At 35.7% G+C, this 15,755-nt stretch overlaps 1 protein-coding gene across 8 annotated transcripts in view; it reads left to right on the forward strand.

Annotated features, from left to right (window-relative positions):
- Window positions 1–15,538, forward strand: part of LOC110822846 (uncharacterized) — a 38,581-nt gene extending 23,043 nt beyond the window's left edge. For 4 of the 8 annotated variants that reach the window (XM_088208923.1, XM_088208921.1, XM_088208920.1 and 1 more), the window contains 6 exons: window positions 226–900; window positions 1,235–1,309; window positions 1,910–1,980; window positions 2,156–2,210; window positions 5,307–5,574; window positions 7,259–8,204. In XM_088208923.1, coding sequence (XP_088065049.1) covers window positions 226–900; window positions 1,235–1,309; window positions 1,910–1,980; window positions 2,156–2,210; window positions 5,307–5,574; window positions 7,259–7,956 — 1,842 coding nt within the window. In that variant the 3' untranslated portion in view covers window positions 7,957–8,204. Of the gene's footprint in view, window positions 1–225; window positions 901–1,234; window positions 1,310–1,909; window positions 1,981–2,155; window positions 2,211–5,306; window positions 5,575–7,258; window positions 8,205–8,328; window positions 8,423–8,585; window positions 8,651–15,129 lie in introns of those variants that run through there. The other 4 variants (XR_015813809.1, XR_015813811.1, XR_015813810.1 and 1 more) reach the window with 4 other exon arrangements.
- The last annotated feature ends 217 nt before the right edge of the window (window positions 15,539–15,755 follow it).

The raw sequence follows: 15,755 nt of genomic DNA on the forward strand, positions 1-15,755 counted from the left end.
AAGAATTATAATTTCTTATTTATTTAGCGAATCCAGACTATAATGAATTTTACATTCAAAAAAAATTATAATTTCTAATCTATTTAGCTGATCTAGACTTGAACCATTCTGCATCATGCCTTTCCATATCTATCACTTAATTCTATTCTACTGCACAATGCGAGTATTAACTAAATTTCCTTATAGTTTATGCTTGTGTTATTTTCTAAGTCATAGTCTTATCAGAGTGACAGGGTACATGAAGAAGGGTTTCCATCTCAAAATGCTTTTTCTGGAGAAAGAAGAAGGAGCTTGCATGATGGAATTGATTCAGATGAGCCCACAAGAAATGCTGATTTGGATGATCAAGTTCAGGGCAGTTGTACTTTTAGCGGAAGGTTATACTCAGAGGGAAAGAGTGAAGTTACTCCACTATACCAAAGAGTATTATCTTCTCTAATTATGGAAGATGAAAGTTTAGAATATGAAGAAAACAGTGATGGAAGAAATATGTCTCTTCAGTACAATAAAAATAATTCTTCTAGTACTACAGGTGCCCCTGTTGACATTGAGACTGGAAAGAGTGATAGGATTGGATTAGAAAATGATTCCATGTTGGGACTTCAAGACCAGAAGCAATATCCTGTTAGTAGATCATTTTGTAATGGTAGTGTTTCCTTTGGTAGGATGACAAGCATTAAAAATGAATTATGTAGTGAAGATTATTTCAGAGGTGGTCATGGATGCATTAACTCAGAAATTGGGATGCTTCCAGAGCTCCACAGAAACTGCAATGGGCCATTATCTGTAGAAACAGAGTCTTCTGATGTATCTTCCTTTGATTGCCAGTATGAGAAAATATGTTTGGAAGATAAATTCATATTGGAACTGCAGAGTATCGGCATTTTTGTAGAACCAGTGGTAAGCTTTAATTTGAAGGTTAACCATATGCATACAGCATTGTTTTGGACTTAGTGAATTTCTTTTTTTCTCTTCTTTAGAAAAAAGTTTTTTGTTCATTTGTTTCTTCACTTCTTTCTATTTCCTCCATTTACTTTGAGGTTTGTTCATTATTTTTGAAATTTCTCTTTATGGTGTCCATGTTGGAGTTGCATGGTTTAAGATTTCTTCAGACATTTTCATGTGATTGCATTGGATGATGTAATTTTAGTACTCTCTTTCTCTCAATGTTTGAAATTGTTTTCTACTGACATTTTTTACCCCTTTTTCACCTTGTATGGTTGCTGCGTCACAGCCTGATCTGGCAGATGGGGAGGATGAAATGGTTGATCAAGAAATTATTAAACTTCAAAGGGGACTTCAGCAACAGGTTATCTATTATTTGTTAATGATAATAATAATTATTTTTATACTTCTTGATTTTAGATGATGTATTTTCCCTTATTTGAACATTTTATCAATAGGAATTAAGTTTAGTTTCTTGTGCAAGCAGTTCTTCTTTTATCTATTTTGGACTTTTCAGCAATCTTGTACTACCATGAGTTATTCTGATCAACCAGAAAAAACATGTGTCATGGTTTCTGCACATATATTTCCATGTGGTGTGCGTTTCCTCTGAGCTATGGGCTTTGACAGGGACCTTCATGCTCTCATTCCGTTGTCTGTCTTTTCGGTAGTGTACAGAGAGGGGAATATGAGGGCTTTTGAGGAATGTGTTTCTTTTAGCTAAATTAGAGATTGTTGATTCCAGATCCTTTATTTAATTGAAGGATCATTCTCTTTCTTTGGAAGAGAATTTTGGGTACTTGCTAGACTATTTGACTAACTTGTTGCCCATCTTTTTTTGTAGATAGGTTACACTCCTTTGGTGCCTAGTTTATGTTAGCTTTACTCTATGAAAAATTAGATTTTATTTTTCTTCTATGAAATGTTTCTTTTTTTTTTAACTTATATTTTGCTGATTTTATAGGTTGCTAAAAAGAATGAGAACTTGAATAAAATACTTAAAGCAATGGAAGAAGTAACAAATGTTAACGAACGGTACGGAAAACTTCAAGAATTCTCCTGATAGCATGATTCTAACTCTTCAGTTTAAGTATTGCATATATTATTTTCATTATTATTGTTGTTGTTATTATTGTTATTATTACTATTATTGTTATTATTATTATTATTTGAAATCCATTCAGGGTTAAGTAGTGTGTGATTTGCACAGGGTTGAGGAGGTTGCCATGAACAGACTTGTAGAGCTGGCTTACAGAAAGCGACTGGTAATTTAATACTGAATCCTTTTGCTTCTTTCTCCTTGTGTTGCTTATTAAAGAGAAAAATGATTAAACCAATGGAAAAAAAAAAATTCAATCAAAGAAGCCTGAATTATTGTTTTTCATTTACCCGCAAACCTTTTCAGACTAGAAGGAGTTTTTCCTGTATTGATAAACCTGTAATTGATTGTTGGCAAGAAGTGGAAGAGGTGAATAGACAAAATTTGGATTGAATGATTAATTCAATCTTAGTTTGAATTGATCCTATGGGTATTGAGTGATATGGTTGATTTGATCTTTTCTTGAAGGTTTAAGCTAATAGTTATACTTTTTCTTCTAAAAAAAGGTTTAAGCTAATAGTAAAATTCCTAGTATATTACTTATACATTAATACAGCTCCTTAAGTGCAAGCCTGCTAAGTTAAATGCATAGATCAAGCATAGATCCAGTCTACTTTGTGCTGATTAATTGATGGAAATAGGGTGTATTAGGCTGTTGACTTGATACCATGTTAAATAATAGAATTTTAACCAGTTGTGCTCAAAACTTAAGCTAAGAGAAAATACACAACTTATTTTTAATATATTAACAAGAGGAATATAGTATAATGATGATTAGGGAGGTGGAGGTTAGCCTTTTTGTTGGAGAGAGAGGTGATTAGATTACAGAAACCCATTTGCACTTCTTCGCTTGTGATGCTTCTGGGTGGATATGTAGGAGTTTTGACGAAATGCGTGAATCTTTGATCTCACTAGCTCACTTTCTCTCTCAATGCTTTACTTGCTTTTGTAAAATATGGAAAAGAGGTTTGCTTTACGGTTTTTAAGTTAGACACTCCTCGCTTCTTAGAGGATTTTCTTTGGGTCTCAGAATTGACCAAGGAGGTGCTATTGTTGAGATTATTTACTTGCGGTAGATCTGAGAAAGAGGAGACACTTTTAGATTCCAAGAAGTTGGTTGCTTATTCATGTTGTTTGAGTTGGTTACTTCTTTACCTGGGGGTTTTTCTTTTAGCTCTTAAAAATGGCTGTTGTTGAGGGGCGGGGAAGAAAAAAAGAAGAATGACTGTTGGTGATACCAAAGACTAGAGTATAGATCCGATGTAACAATATGCTTCTGTTTTCTAGCGTGATATTGCTTTTCACATTATATACAAACTCGATTTTTGTTTTAATCCTAAAGTATTTAAGAGGAGTTTGTTGGCAGACAGGGCAATTGCTTCTCCTTCTTGCTGGATTAAGGACCTCATCTTGTCTAGGTTATTTATTTTTTAATTACTTCAGTGCCAATTTAATCTCAGATCCTATCTTGATCTCTCTTGAGACCATTAGTGGATAATGCACTCTTGGGTGCTGGTGACTTCTGTGAGCTTTACCATTTATGATGCCTCATTTTTGACACATAAATTGATTTCTTAGTCATTATTTTCATATCAATGAATTAATTCTTTGAATATTTTTTATTTTTCATTCTGGTATACTTTTTACCATATAAAATAGTTGGCTTGTAATTGTTCTTAAAATTCCTTAGCTTATATTAATGATAAGTTTTGTGTATTACATTTTGTCAGAGCAGCTCTAATTGTATGAATAACATTCCTTTTAATCACTAATTTGTTTTGAATAATTCATCTTCTAACTAATACTGCTCCTGAGAACATCTTGACCACTAATTGTCAAATCTATCTTTTTTGAAAGTTGACCCTCTCTGGGACAATGATAGTTTTATCCTATATATGTCAAGTAAGTTCATCAGTTATAATAAAGCTACTAGACAGATGTCATGAATTTCTTGATATAAATGGTATCTGATTGGGAATTCAGCTTTGTTGCTTCCACTTGTTTGACACTAGCATCATAGTTGTCATGAATTTCTTGATAACATTAATACCTTATATAAAATGGAGAAACCTTATACAAAATGGGTTCTCCAGTACCTAATGAAGAACCCCGTAAACTCTTTTTAATAATTTCCTAAGACGGATAGAAAATATACGGTCTTTCTTCTTCTTTATGAATCTATTATATACCTCCTAATAGCTTTCATAATTATCTCCATATTATAAAAACATGAAACCAAATTCATCCATGAGGAACTTTTCTTAAAAAAAAATTTCATCTTAATTTATATATTGTCACCCTCTGAGGGGTTGGGATGATACATAAGTTTATTACTCAACAACAAGTGAAATTCTAAATCTTGTCATTAACTTTTTTTTTCTCTTCTGGGTAAAATTTTCACTTATTAGACACTTCTTTCATCTTTCTTGTTGAGCAAATTAGTTAGTAAAACGATTCCAACATCTTGTAAACATTCGAGATGCACATTTCACCACACTGTTTTACTTCCATTGTTCCTAAATTTTCTTCTTATGCCCTATCGTTTCTTTTGGTCCAGCTATCATTCCATTCTTGTTTATCCTATATATTAATTTGTATGTCTTGAAATATAAATATTTATGTTTGATTTATTTCTATCCCTACCTTGAATTTCTTGGGTGGTTTCATTTTTGCACTGAATTAGAAATTCAACCAACAAAGAATTCAGGCACTGGTGGGATTTGCCTTGAATAAGTCAACATGAAAATCATATTGTTTTTCCTTCAAAGTGCAGGACTTGCCTAGAAATGAAATGTGATTGAACTAAATGGATTGTTTTGTGCATTTGTATTTTACTTTTTAGTTATTGTATGGTTGGTAATTTTACCTAGGTTTAGGTTTTGCTTAGTTGAAATGATGGTTCATGTGTGGTTGCATATTATGTATTGATTATTGCCTCTCCATTTTTTGTGAATGATATCCCCTCTCTGTTTCTTGCTAAACTTTGCTGTTCTTCTGGTTCTTTTAAATCTTTATCTTTTGAAGGGGCTAAGTGTGTGGGGTGATTATAATATAGCAGCTTGTTTCATGCTTTATGATTATAGAGACAATATTTCTGTTTTAAAATTCTTGATGCATGCTCCCAAAAAGAGTGGGTTTTGAGAACCTTATTGATATTTTTTATTTGAAAACTTATAAAGGCTTTCTTGCCAAATCATCCTATTGTATTTCGATTTTCATTGTACTATGATGCATTAAATATTTCTTTGGCTTATAATGACAGGCCACACGAGGAAGTACTGCCTCAAAAAGTGGAGTCACAAAGGTTTCTAAACAAGTCGCCATGGCTTTCATAAAGAGGACTCTTGCCCGATGTCATAAATTTGAAGAAACAGGCAAAAGTTGCTTTTCTGATCCTGCAATTCGAGATGTTCTCTTTGCTGTACCTGCTTGGGGAAATGATGCTGAATATGCTAGCTGCTTTGGTTCTGCAGCTGGCATAAATATGCAACCAGAACGTCGTAACTCTTTATCAGAGTCTGGACTATCAGGTTTGCTATTTTTCTGTAATTGTTTCTTGATCTTGAAGAATGTATGTATTGGCATAATATTGCTCATTCTACACTGTTTTGCCTATTTGTGCAACCAGAATGTCATAATTCTCAATTAGTCTGGGCGCTCAGGTTTCTATTTTTCTGTAATTGTTTCATTATCTTGAAGAATTTATCTTTTTTTTTTTCAATATAAACTGTGAAGTATATTACTATATGCACGAAAAGGGTGCCCCCCATGTGCAAAAATTTACATGTCAATCAAATTACTCATAAGGTTGTTAATTTCTCCATAGAACAAATAGGATGACTCCGTAAAAAAAAAAATTATAGTCTGGAACTATCTATTTTTAAGTATATCAAAACCATCAGTATCCTCAACCCCATCAAATGGTCTCCTATTTCTCTCATTTCATACCACCCAAATTATGGTTCGAGGAATAATCTCCACCTGCTTCATTTGGCCACTGATGCCCTTCTAAGCCCAAATTTCTTCCCTCTCCGAACCTGCTATGACCCAACTGATTCCAAGCAGTCCAAAAACCATGAGACATGCTGCCAAAAGGCAAAAACTATGTAGAATGAGCACATATTATGTCAATAGATAAATATTTCATGACCTTACTTGAACAGGATCTTGAAGAATTTATCTATTGACATGATATGTGCCAAGCAGCAAAACAGAAGTATTTGAGACATGCTGCCAAAAGGCAAAAACGATGTAGAATGAACACATATTATGTCAATAGGTAAATTCTTCTTGACCTTACTTGAGCAGGATCTTGAAGAATTTATCTATTGACATAGTATGTGCTCATTCTATATCATTTTTGCCTTTTGGCATCATATCTCGTATACTTCTGTTTTGCTAGATAACAAGAGAGAAAGGTATTAATTGGGGTTGTTCTTCTGCTCTTTTTGGTTTGATAAGTATTCAGTTCATCTAAAACAGACACAATTCTGCAGAGGAAAAAAAAAACAGAAACACAAGATTGTTTTGCACTCGTTTCTGATGTCCAAAAGATTACTTTATTATTCTTCAATCTGAAAAATCTGCAAGATTTTTGCTAATTTTCCTAGAAATATTTAAAATGAGAATATAAACTAAGAACACGAAATAATTCCCTGCAACTGAACAGTCTCTAAATGGTTACTCGTGCATCTCTACAGAAGAGGGCTCAGTACAGGTCTTTTATTGGTTAGATGCTGTATATCTTGCCCTGGTTTTTGGGGGATTATCTTGTCCTCCATTATGTAACCTTCTATTTCTTGTGAAGAAAAGCAAACTCTCTTTATTTTTATTTTTTTGACATTACAGCTATCTTTTGAACAAATCAAGAATTTTTCTAGAACTCATTTGGAAATCCACTTCTAGTTTAATCAGGAGATGGTGAAAGTTCCATTTAAAATGAAAAGCTTGTGCTCATAGCAGTCCATTCCAAATAAATAATCAAATTCTAGATTCTATCAATGGATTCCAAATAATTCCCTATGACTTTAATTTTGATAGTCTTATAATAAATTTTTCATCCCTCTTAGTTCACTTAAGTATAAATTCATTACAAAAATCCTAAAAAGAATCTTAATTTGGTCCAAACATAGCCTACATAAAATATCTGCATCAAACATTATGTTTTGCTTCTCAGCTTATCCATGTCTACTAAATGATATTTTACCTTTGCAGTTCCTGTTGCTGGTAGGGCTGCGCAACACGATATCTTTAATGATAAAGTTGGCAGGAGTTCCTTCTACACTTTTGGAACTCTTGGTCATGCTTCTGACCAGGAGTTTGCCAAAACTGGTCCAATATTGAACAAAGGGAAGAAGAAGGAAGTCCTGCTTGATGACGTTGGTGGCACTACTAATATGAGAATGACGTCGTCTCTTGGTAATACTCTTTCAGGTGGGACTAAAGGAAAGAGAAGTGAGAGAGAAAGAGAGAAAGATTCTTCAGTTAAAAATTCTGTTGCCAAAAGTGGCCGTGTAACACTTGTTAATTTTAAAGGAGAGCGTAAAACCAAATCAAAGCCCAAGCAGAAGACAGCTCAACTAACAAGTTCAGGAAATGGATTTGTTAACAAGCTTACAAAAACAACTGATTCTGTATATTCTTCAGCTAGTGGTTCTGGAGGTGTCGGAACCAATAGTAGTGACAAGAAAAGAGAAGTAGGATTTCATGATGACGTACGTCTTGATTCTTCTCAAGAATGCAAGGAACCCATAGAATTGCAGCTCCAGGATTTTGATTCCATAGGACTAGGGGGTGATTGGTTCAATTTTGATGATGATGGTCTGCAAGACCATGAGGATGGATTACAAGATATTGACTTGATGGGTCTTGAGATACCTATGGATGACCTGTCAGAGTTAAATATGTTCTAATGAAGACAGCATACTGTACATTCTCATGGTAATCCAACTATTTAGGTAAGAGTGATAGTGCTGTCGTCCAGGGGAAAATTGCTAATATAAGTTAACCCCTTGGTGTTTTGGCACTTGTAATTATGGCCATTCTTTCTGTATACTTCTCTGAGGAAGTTAATGAATTTAAAAAGAGAGTCATTGTTTATGTAATCCAGACAATTTCTTTAGTTGGAAGAAATTCAATTTTCACAAAGAGCTTTTTTTTCCTTTCTTCCTTTCATCACCATTTTGCTCCTTGCTCTATATGCCTTTGCAATTAACTCAAATAATTGGCATCTGAATCTGATTGTTCATGCAAACTGCTTTCTTATTCTTTCCTACAATCTCAAGGTCTCTGTGCCACTATCAGAAGCTCCTCATTTATCTGTGCGCTACATGCTTTACTCATGAGTATAGTGCGGTGTATGCTCCTTACAGTTGCAGGGTATGTTTAATATCTCATTTGACTTGCTATGTTCTCTTGCAAATAATGGATTTTTGTCAATGACTAGTAATAATGGTATGTTCATATTTTTTCAGTGTCACTATCTTTATCTCATTGGATGTAAAAATTTCTTACGTTCAATTTTATCTTATTATGAATTCAGGAGATGTGTGCAGCATTTACAATGTAAAGAAGATGGCAGGTTTGGACTTCCTTTGTTCTCAACAGGTAAACTCTTGCTTGTTGTTAGTATGCTCGCCACTAGTTTTAGCTTCTACATGTTAGATAATGTTTATGCATAGGCTATTTCCTTAATGGATTTATATGGTACAACCAGCCAACTCAGCTGGCACAGGGTCATTTGGATTTTTTATTTTCCCATGAACAAGCTCGGTCATGTGTGACCTATCTTCTGATTGTTTTATTTTGAAGCCTGCATCAGCTTTTCTTTTTCATTTTTATGAAACATTTCAAAATTGACTGAAGCTTTAAAAGTATGTACTTAAAGTATGCGATACCTCTAAATTATGATAAGATCCCCACGCCATGACTGAGTAGTGAGGTCTTCTTGAATCTGTCCAAGTAAGAGTTTTTCTGGAGCTGCTGAAGAGAATTATTGGAGCTGGGTAATGCTGATAATCGTGAATTATTCATTTATTTTTAGGTTGATGGATCCAATTTGTTTATGTAAATCATGGTTTTTTTCTCTCTTTAATATACTAGTTTTTATTATAATCAGTTATCATGACTAGTTTGCTCCAAAATAGTTGGCTGAATTTGTCCTATGGTTATTATTTTCATTTTGACCTATGTTTATGTTACAATGGATGTGTGTGTCTTGACTTTTTATGTTTTCTGCCGTTTTAGATTTGCAACTCTTGATGTTACACGGTGGTGCAATATATATATATATTTTTTTCTGATTATTTTGTTCTTGTAGTTGAGAGATACCTAGAGCTATATTTGGAACAAAACAGAACTTTTGTGGAATTCATTTAGAAACTTACATCTAGTTTAGCTAGGAGACCAAAAATCAGTCGAAGTGATAAAAAATTAAATTCATTTAGAATTCTAAGTGAAATTACTAGCATGTATTCAGATTCCATCAGTTAATTATGGAATATAGAATGCACGACGCAGTAGTGCACGATGCAGAAAAAATAGACTATTTTTAGGGCACCATAATAAAAGATGGTTGCACGACGCAGTAGTCTCTCTCTCTAAAATTCTCTCTAAACAACAAATCTTTCTCCAACCTGGAATCTAGTCTTAAAACCTCCTTCATCAAACTAACATAAATCTTGCTCCTGTCACTCTACAGCGGTCTGTATGGCCGACCCAAAATAGTTTCGCCACAACCAAAATGTTATCAACACATTCCAGTAGATTTGTTCTTATTGAAAATAAGTCTTTTGACATCGTCTGTGATGGAAAAAAACTTGATGGAATCAGAATCTGTGAAAATGGGCGTGATATTAGAGTAACCATCACTCTCAGCAAAGAGGAAGTAGCATGGATTTTGAATGCTCTGAGTGATTTCTACTGGAACAAGGGTGGGCGAACTTGGGGGAAAAATTTCAAAGGCTGCTCCCACTATCTTTTCCTGGCGCTGGGAAGGAACAGAAGGGGTAGATTTCTGGTCCTTTCAGAACAGAAGGATAACTCGGTGAAAAGGATCTTCACACCGGATGGCAGTGAGGCCAGTGGATGGCCGTGCATTATGAAATCAATCTTTGAACTCGCTGAAATACCCCTGGTTAATCCTTTTTCTCCAAATGGCGGTACTGTGAAACCTCCAACAGCCCCACAAATATCATCCGCCAACCCTCCACTTATGTCAATTGGGAAACCTGCCTCTATCATCTCTTGCTGTCCAAAATGCAACCACAATACTCATTTCCCACTTTTAACAACAGAGAAATCCTATGCGGCAACTTTAGCAGCACCCAACAAGAACCCTTCTTGGGCGAAAAAGACGCGACCCGACCCATTCCCAAACGACTCGCTGTTCGAAATTCAAAAATCCCCAAAGTTCGATGGAATGGCGGGCAACACTATCAGTGAACAGAACCGGCTATTGGCCCAACAACCTAGCAGGAGGGGGGTCACGAAGCAGACAAAAAAGCCCAAATACACTTGGGTTGAGAAAGGGAAATGGACTAATCACGCTGGGCCAAGTAGTGCAAAGAGTAAGCAAGCCAGCTCGAAGGCTCTCTCAAAGAAAGTTAAGTGGGAGAGAAATGCATACGTGCCCTAACTTGAATCACATTCCTGCTGGTGATGAGCCCTCAGACATGACTGCCTGAGCTTTCAGTTCTAACGCTTGGAATTCCTCTCCATCTTTTCGGAATAGTGCTCAGATTCTGGAAGAGGAACAAAGATCTACCACGGGTGCTGAGATAGTAGTTCATCAAACATCTGAGGTGCCACAAACGAACACGCAGCTCAGGAATGAAAACACCTTAACCGATATTTGCCGAGCCCTAGACAAGCTTATCAGCGACAATCCAAGGTCAGATTCCCAACTTTTCTTTGACTGGCTTTGTAACAACATTTTGTACATCAGTTGGCATCTCGGAGTTTCGTTTCCGAAGCAAGCTATTGACGGAAAACCGCTCATTGTCAATTGGTTCATCGGAAAGGAAAACATCAACTCTGAGCCCATGTTGCTGGAGCACAGTAAAAGGAAGCAGAAAAATGGTGGCTCTAGAGAACTCAAAAGACTACAGTCCTCAATTTACTATGAAGGGCGCAGCAAGAGGAACAAGGAGGGTGGGAATGATATCCAAATTTCCAAATGATTGATAAAATATTATCATGGAATGTACGGGGGCTAAATGATCATAAGAAGAGGACAATTATCAAAGGATGCATTAACCGATGGAAGCCTTCAGTCATTTGTATACAAGAAACCAAAATGGAATCCATAAATGAAAAAATTATAGGTAGCATTTGGAAGGCAGATAATATTGACTGGAAATACCTTCCGGCCAAGGGCTCTGCTGGCGGCATTCTGATTATGTGGAGAAATGATCGAGTCAATTGTCATGGCATTATTCCAGGTGAGATCACTCTCTCCTGCCTTTTCTCTAATTTATCTAACGAAGATTTTTGGTTTTTCTCCGGAGTTTATTGCAGAGGAAACTGTGAAGAACGCATCAAGCTGGGGAATGAACTAAAACACATTAAAGATTCCTAGGGTGATATGGGCATTGTTGGGGCTGACTTCAACATGGTTTTGAAAAGCTCTGAAAGGTCTAGTGGTTCTACGAACTCTAAGGATATTGATGATTTTAGCACACTTATTGATAGTATGGACCTTAATGATCTTCCGTTAATGGGGGGAAGATGGACCTGGAACAACCTGAGAGAACATTCCTCTTCTTCAAGAATTGACAGGTTTCTTATTACTACAAATCTTCTTGCGATTCTCCCCAATTTAAATCAGAAACTTTTGGCCAGACCAACTTCAGATCACTTTCCCATTTTGTTGGTTTCGGATGGGATTCAATGGGGCCCCGTCCCCTTCAGGATCGATAACAAATGGCTGGAGCTGGACAGTTTCAGAAAAATGGTTGCTGATACTTGGAATAAAATGAGTATTAAGGGCACCAGCAGCTACAGAATTGCCACTAAGCTAAAAAATCTCAAAGCTCAAAAATCTCAAAGCTGTTATAAAAACATGGGTTAAGGAGACTGGAAGGAAGAAAGAAGAAGGCATCAACGACATCCTGGTGGAAATTGATGATCTTGATAAAAAAGATCACTCGATGCTTTCCACTGATGAAAGAGAAAAAAGGAAGAATCTGAAGCTTATGCTGGCCAACAAACTGCACTTAGAAGCCATATCTTGGAAACAAAAAGGTAGAGAAAAATGGATTAAAGATGGAGACAGAAACTTGAAATATTTCTACATGTTGGCTAATCATAGAAGAAGAATCAACTTCGTGGAGGAACTTACCTTCGTTAACAACAGAATTAAAGGTAATGAGGCCCTAAGGAAAAGTACTAAAATCCATTTTCAGAAATCATACACTGAACAGCATGAACAAAGACCGAATTTGGACAACTTATCGTTTAGCAACATCTCTGAGCAAGAAAAGGAGCAGTTAGAAGGAAAATTTACTGAGAATGAAATTTTAGACTGTCTTCGGGAATGTGATGGGGATAAAGCCCCCAGTCCGGATGGGTTCAACTTCAAATTCATCCAAACTTTTTGGGGTACAATAAAAGGTGACATTCTTGAATTTTTGAATGACTTCCACAATCATAATACCTTTGTGAGATCCCTTAACTCCACATTTTTGGTCATGATTCCAAAACATGCCAACCTGGGGAAAATAAATGATTTTCGGCCTATTAGCCTAATTGGGTGTATCTACAAATTATTATCTAAAGTTCTTGCCAAAAGGCTATCCAAAGTGCTTGACAAAATCATTAGTGAATACCAACATGCTTTTGTTTATGGGAGACAAATTTATGATGCCATCTTGACTGCTAATGAGATCGTTGATGAAACCACTAGACACAACAAGAGGGGTGCTCTGTGCAAGCTTGACATGGAAAAAGTTTTTGATCATGTAAACTGGAACTTTATAGATTACATTGCTTCAAAGAATGGGTTTTGGCCAGAAATGGAGAAGCTGGATAAGATTCTGCATCACAACCTCCAGTTTCGCGGTTATGGTTAATGGTGGACCTTCCTCATTTTTTACTGCTTCTAGAGGTATGAGGCAGGGGGACGCTCTTTCTCCTCTCCTCTTCATCATAGTTATGGAGGCCTTACACAAACTTATCGAGAAAGCTAAAGAATTGCAGTTGCTCAAAGGCGTTACCATTGGCATTAGGAACAAAACAATTGAAATATCTCACCTATTCTTTGCCAATGACACTCTTATTTTTTGTCAACCGGAGATCCACTCACTCATTTTTTTGTGAAACATTTTATCAAGTTTTCAAGCCGTCTCTGGTTTAAAAATCAATCTCCACAAGTCTGCAATGGTTATTTTGGGTGCTGGTGATGATAATGTTGATTCCCTTAAGGATATTCTCAGGTGTAGACTGTCACTTCTACCTGTCACCTATCTCGGTGTTCCATTGGGTGCAAAACACAAAGACAGCAAAATATGGGACCCAGTAATTGACATGATTCAGAACAGATTGGCCACTTGGAAAAAGAAATTTTTATCATAAGGGGGCAGACTAACTCTCATCAAAAGCACTCTTTCCAACTTGCCTATCTATCAACTCTCAGTACTCAATATGCCTTCCAAGGTGGTACAAAAGATTGAATCAATTCAATGCAACTTCCTTTGGGGAGATGTAGACAATGACAAGAAAAAATATCACCTGGTCAACTGGAAAGAAATAAAAAATCCAGTTAGTGATGGCGGTTTGGGGTTGCGATCTCTCATTGATTTAAATAAAGCATTTCTTAGAAAATGGATTTGGAGATATTGGAATGACAAAAAAAGTCTCTAGAAAAAAGTTATTGAGTGTAAATGGTTTGCTGGTAATCAAAAGAATTTTCCACATTAAAAAACACATCTATGGCAGAAGTCTTTGGAGAAATATCATGAACATCAGCTCGACTTTCTTTGAGTGTACTGAATGGATTATTGGCAAAGGTGGCAAAATCCATTTCTGGTTTGACACATGGTGCATATCGGAGGCTTTCAATGATAGATTTCCACAGATTTATGCCATCTCCAAATTCAAGATTGCACTAGTGGAGGAGGTTGTCCCTTCGGATAGTCCTAATACATGGAACATTACTGTTTCGAGAAACCTTCAGGATTGGGAAATCGAAGAGTATGAAACTTTACTTCTCTGTTTGTCGCACGTACAAATTAAAAATCATGGTGATAAGCTGCGATGGAAACACAAGAAGAACGACAACTTCACTGTTAGCTCCTTCTATGACTTCTTGGATAGCCGGATTTACAGAACTCATAGGAAGTTTCCAGCTAAAATCATCTGGAAATCTGGTGCTCCACCTAGAATCCCTTTCTTCGCTTAGGAGGCTGCTAAAGAAAAAATTCCTACTCTGGATAATCTTATGAGAAGAGGAATTCCTATTGCAAATAGATGCTCTCTCTGTAAAATGGGTCCTGAATCGTGTAATCATCTTCTAAGTTGGTGTCCTTTTTTCCTACAATCTTTGGGCGATGATTCTTGGCCTGCTGGGGCTTTACTGGGTTATGGCAAAAAGAGTATTTGGGGAACTTCTTGCTTGGGAAGGTCTTAGCAAAAGAAACAAGCTCTTCAAACTCATTCCACTTACCGTTTTCTAGGTCATTTGGAAGGAAAGAAACAAGCATGCTTGACAGAAAAGAATTAGATTTCAATACATTAAAAGACAATTGGTTTCACTATTTTGGCTCTACCACACTTGAGCATGATATTGATAGTAATATGGATTTTGCTTCCATTGTAAATATACTCGTCGATATGTAAATATATACATAGGCGGTGCTCCCTTGGCACTTTTCATCAATACATTTCTATACTTTTCTTTCAAACAAAAAAAAAAAAAAAGAATATAGAATGCATGATTCTTATTTTATGGGAATTTATTAATGAGTTAATTTTTATCACTTTTTAACAGAAATTTCATTTTTTTCTTGTCAAATTAAGTTTAAATTCTTAAATAGATTCTATAAAGCTTTTTGCTTTATTCCAAACATAGCTTGTCATTCTTTTCTTAGGTGGAGAGAAATATGGATTTATCTTGTTGAAGACCTGGTAGTTCTTGTTACCTTTGTTGCGTCGGATAATTCTTGGCGCTTTTAATGCTTCAGACTAAGTGGGCTCAAGCATCATTTGGGGAGGCTGTAGCTTTCGTCCTGTGGATGTTTTCTGAGCCATGGATTTCATGTTGAAGGGAACGCCACGCTTAAGGCTGTGCCAACATGGTGAAAAGACATGGAAAAAAAAAGGCCACTGATAAAAGGAAATGTCAGTTTTTTTTTTTTTTTAATTTATTTCCAAATGCTTTCTTACTGATTCCATTATTCCAAATGTGAGTAAAATGAGAGGAGAAACTTGTACTTATAACTTTCGGCTAGAGAAAAGTTATGTATATTTATTTTCTAAAGCAAACAAAAAAATTCATAATCACCTGTCCTTTTACATTTATTACCTTTAGGCTATTTTGAATTAATTAACTCCATTTATGGAATTAATTGGAAACGTATAATTATTTGAACTATGGGGTATGGAATCTTAGTAATTTAAAATAAGACTTAAACAATTTACCTTAAGTTCTCTCAAACTCTGATGCACATGCATATAGATGTTGCAGCCAACTTAGAAACTATAACTATCCATGTAG

Source organism: Carica papaya, chromosome 8, assembly GCF_054855325.1.
Source record: "Carica papaya isolate Zhongbai chromosome 8, ASM5485532v1, whole genome shotgun sequence".
NCBI classification, from domain to species: Eukaryota; Viridiplantae; Streptophyta; class Magnoliopsida; order Brassicales; family Caricaceae; genus Carica; species Carica papaya.